The sequence below is a fragment of the Myotis davidii genome, unplaced genomic scaffold, assembly GCF_000327345.1.
Source record: "Myotis davidii unplaced genomic scaffold, ASM32734v1 scaffold125, whole genome shotgun sequence".
Classification (NCBI taxonomy): Eukaryota; Metazoa; Chordata; class Mammalia; order Chiroptera; family Vespertilionidae; genus Myotis; species Myotis davidii.
Genome location: NW_006299390.1, coordinates 376,190 through 379,868, shown reverse-complemented (window position 1 = coordinate 379,868; position 3,679 = coordinate 376,190). Strand labels below are relative to the sequence as shown.

Sequence of the window (3,679 nt, the reverse complement as noted above, 5' to 3'; positions counted from 1 at the left end):
GAGAGAGAGAGAGAGAGAGAGAGAGAGAGAGAGAGAGAGAGAGAGAGAGAAAGAAATATCAATGTGAGAGAAACATCAATTGGTTGCCTCCCGCATGCCCTGACTGGGTATCGAACCACAACCTAGGCATGTGCCCTGACCTGGAATTGAACCTGCCACCTTTTGGGTGTATGTGACGGCATTCCAATCAACTGGGTCACAATGGCCAGGGCAGGATTCGTGCAAGGTTTTAATAAGGCTGTATAAACCAACTGTCTTCACAGGGAATTTCCAAGTTAAAGCTTTAGCCAACTTAAACTAAAGGTCATTACTTCATGTTTCCTTCTCATCTTTATCACTCAGATTCCACAAATAAAACTGACCCGCTGGAGCCTAGAACTAGATGGAAACTCTGGGCATATAGAGGAGCAGGCTACATAGTTCTTCTAGGTGCTATTAACAACAACAGGGCACCATATTGGCACCTGGCAAGCAAACCACAGAAACTATTTCCACCAGCCCCAGCATTCCTTCCAACAGGGGGTGATGCTTGTAGCTGCACTCTGATAGCTAAAATTCACACCTTCAGTTCCGTACTTAGTCAAATTGAGGGCCTTACTTGAAAAATAGATACCACATTTTTTCCCCCCATTCTAAGCTAAAGGGCTACAATATGCTTAGGCTCTTTTAAATGTTGTTTTTTTCTCTCTCTTTATTGGCTTGAAGTAAACTCAAAAGAAAACTCCCTATCCAAATAAAAACTAGTGTCCTTTAAAACAGCGGTCGCCAACCTTTCGAACCTCCCAGACCACCGATTGGTGACCACTGCTTTAAAATGCAAGGATTCTGCCCTAGCCAGTTTGGCTTAGTGGTAATCAGGGGTCCTCAAACTTTTTAAACAGGGGGCCAGTTCACTGTCCCTCAGACCGTTGGAGGGCTGGACTATAGTTAAAAAAAAAAAACCCCACTACGAACAAATTCCTATGCACACTGCACATATCTTATTTTGAAGTAAAAAAACAGAACGAGAACAAATACAATATTTGTATTTGCATGTGGCCCGCGGGCCATAGTTTGAAGACCCCTGGGTAAGATAGTCGGCCCTTGGACTGAAGGGTCATGGGTTCCATTCCAATCAAGGGCACATACCTGGGTTGTAGGCTCGATCCTCGGCCCTGGGAAGGGGCATGTGCGGGAGGCAACCAATCACTGTGTCTCTCTTACATCGATGTTTCTCTGTCTCTCTTCCCCTTTCCACTCTCTCTAAAAATCAATGGAAAAAAATCCTTGGATGAGGATTAACAATAACAAAAAATTACAAGGTTTCAGGCACACTCTGGTGATTAAGAGATCATACTTCTGCTTATTTGTAGGCTGGTAATGAAAACATCTGTTGAGACTTCACTGTACAAGGCAGAAAAGAATGGACATTGTCCAAACTGGAAGGTTTCAAATACCTTCCGTCACTGGGCAGCTCACCGTTGTCCTTCAGCCAGATGACAGTAGGGATCAAGGTGTGATCGTGTTTCACTTTGCATTCAAAGGACACTGTGCTCCCTCTTTGCACAACTGCATATTTGGGCTGTTTAATGATCCTTGTTGGATCTAAAATTTAAAGTTATTGTTATCGATTGCCCAAGCTGGGGAATTTGCTCACAGTCACATAATTCTTGAAAAAAAAATTTGTCACCTCTGCCTCACCTTTGATTTCTAAGCGAACTTCATTCTTTGCCATTCCTAACTTATTCCTTGCAACACATGTATAAGTTCCTGTGCTGTCCTTTTGGGCCACAGGAATTTCCAAAGTTCCATTTTCATGTAAAACGTAAGTGTCTTCACGAAGAGCACTACCTTTAGTTCCTTTGAACCTTCATGGAAATAATCACAATAAGCAAAACCCATCACAATCTGAAGTCAGACATAAAATGCCACATTCAAGGTCAATACATCACGATACGCATTATAGATTCAAGTTCAGAGATGTTTGGAATCTGCACAGCATATTGCAAACCTGCACGTCAGCGGGATCAATGTAAAGACAGGATGTAAAACTGGAGAATTCAATGATCAGTGGTGCTTGAAGAATTAGGGTGAGAATACAAGATCCTTAAATGGTAATCTTCAAAAGGATAGACTTACAATTTTATAAACACGTTATTATAGACTCTGTCTCTAAATAAGTGATAAAATAGGCCCAATGAACACTGCTCTTTTTGACATTTCCCTCCTATTGTGAAGTATTGTAACTTCATTCTAAAGAGATTTTGATTTCAAGGCTATAAGGTTTGTACTTCTGAAAGTATGACTAGAAAAATATTCAGGGTAGAAAAAAGACAAAGCATATATATGTACCTTTCAGCTTCCTGGCTCGTGTCAGACAGAAGGAAGGGTGGATGAAAAGGCTAAATCAGCCAGGACTAAGTGTGAACCTGCCCCCTTCCCTAGGAAATCGTGTGCACAAGCGTCCATGCCTCTGTGGTTGAAGTGGGGACACGGTGAGATTACCCTTTAATCCTCCACCTGGCTTTCATTTCACATCAGCAGGAGGAGCCCAACACATGTCTGGCATCTCACAGATGACCAGTAAATGAATGCTCCAATTTTCTTTCACTCATTCTTTCCGAGCTGTGCTTATGCAGGCCTTGTTTCTTTTAGCTCGTGCTACAGTGAGCTAGCTAGGTGATGAGCAGAACTTGTGTCAGGAGTGTTATAGGGAAGAGGAAGGTCTAAAGTGGGAGGGAAAGGGACACAGTAGAGCTTGGCTGGATCCAAGTCAGGAAATTCAGGTGGGGGAGGGAATAAAGGTAAACACTAGTAATAACAAATTCTGATTTTGAGCTTATAGAATCTCTTTCCCACCCCAAATGATATTTGATTTTCAAGGAATGTCCCCCAACCAATGCTTCTAGCCGCCACCATTCATGAAGTCCCAGGTAATGTCCATGGCACTGTAAAATGCAACACCCTTAAATTTTATAAAAATCATTTACATATATCTCTGTGGTTGACAATGCGTGCTGTTAAACAGATTAGACATGTGAAAGTATTTAGTACAGAACAAGTAGTTAATAAATATTTGTGCATACATTTAATAATTAATAATATGATGGATTCTGCACTGCCTTTCCCCTATATGTTCTCTGACTAAAACCCAACATATTGAGAAATTTGAAGGTGTTAGCAAATGGAAACATTAAAAAGAAATAGGACCAATACTTACCACTCAATGGTAGGCAGAGGAGACCCAAAGAAGGCACAGTCTAGTAGAGCGGGCCTGTTTGCAATGACCTGATAGAGTGTGTTTTCAGATGTAAGGATGCGTGGTGGCTCAGCTAGAAACGTTTAGAAAAGGTAAAGTAAATATAAAATAGACATCCAGAGCCACCATCTATTTTATTGCATTTTGTCTTAAGGCCATTAGAGTTTATGGAAAAGCACAACCAATATGCCTCTGCCCATATGTTCTCTAGCAGGCATAACACTACCAGACACTCAAGGAGGAAAAATAAGTCTTCTCCCCCTGCCTCATGCCCCACATATTACCAGGCATAGGGTTTGAATAATTGATTTATTTATCTATATCTTCTACTCCACTGTGAGTCCCTTGAAGGCAGGGAATGTGCTAGTTTTCCCCAGGAACTAGCACAGTGTCTGGCACAAAAATCATGACTAAGTACATTTTTGTTGAGTGGCTGGACCA

At 41.6% G+C, this 3,679-nt stretch overlaps 1 protein-coding gene across 1 annotated transcript in view; it reads right to left on the bottom strand.

Moving 5' to 3' along the window:
* The window catches only part of NRCAM (neuronal cell adhesion molecule), a 193,714-nt gene that overhangs the window by 36,703 nt on the left and 153,332 nt on the right, over positions 1 to 3,679 (bottom strand). Inside the window, exons 14-16 of the mRNA XM_006774857.2 lie at positions 3,200 to 3,311; positions 1,681 to 1,847; positions 1,437 to 1,584 (exon numbers count right to left, since the gene is read on the bottom strand). Of these exons, the coding sequence (XP_006774920.1) occupies positions 1,437 to 1,584; positions 1,681 to 1,847; positions 3,200 to 3,311 (427 nt within the window). The remainder of the gene's footprint in view (positions 1 to 1,436; positions 1,585 to 1,680; positions 1,848 to 3,199; positions 3,312 to 3,679) is intronic.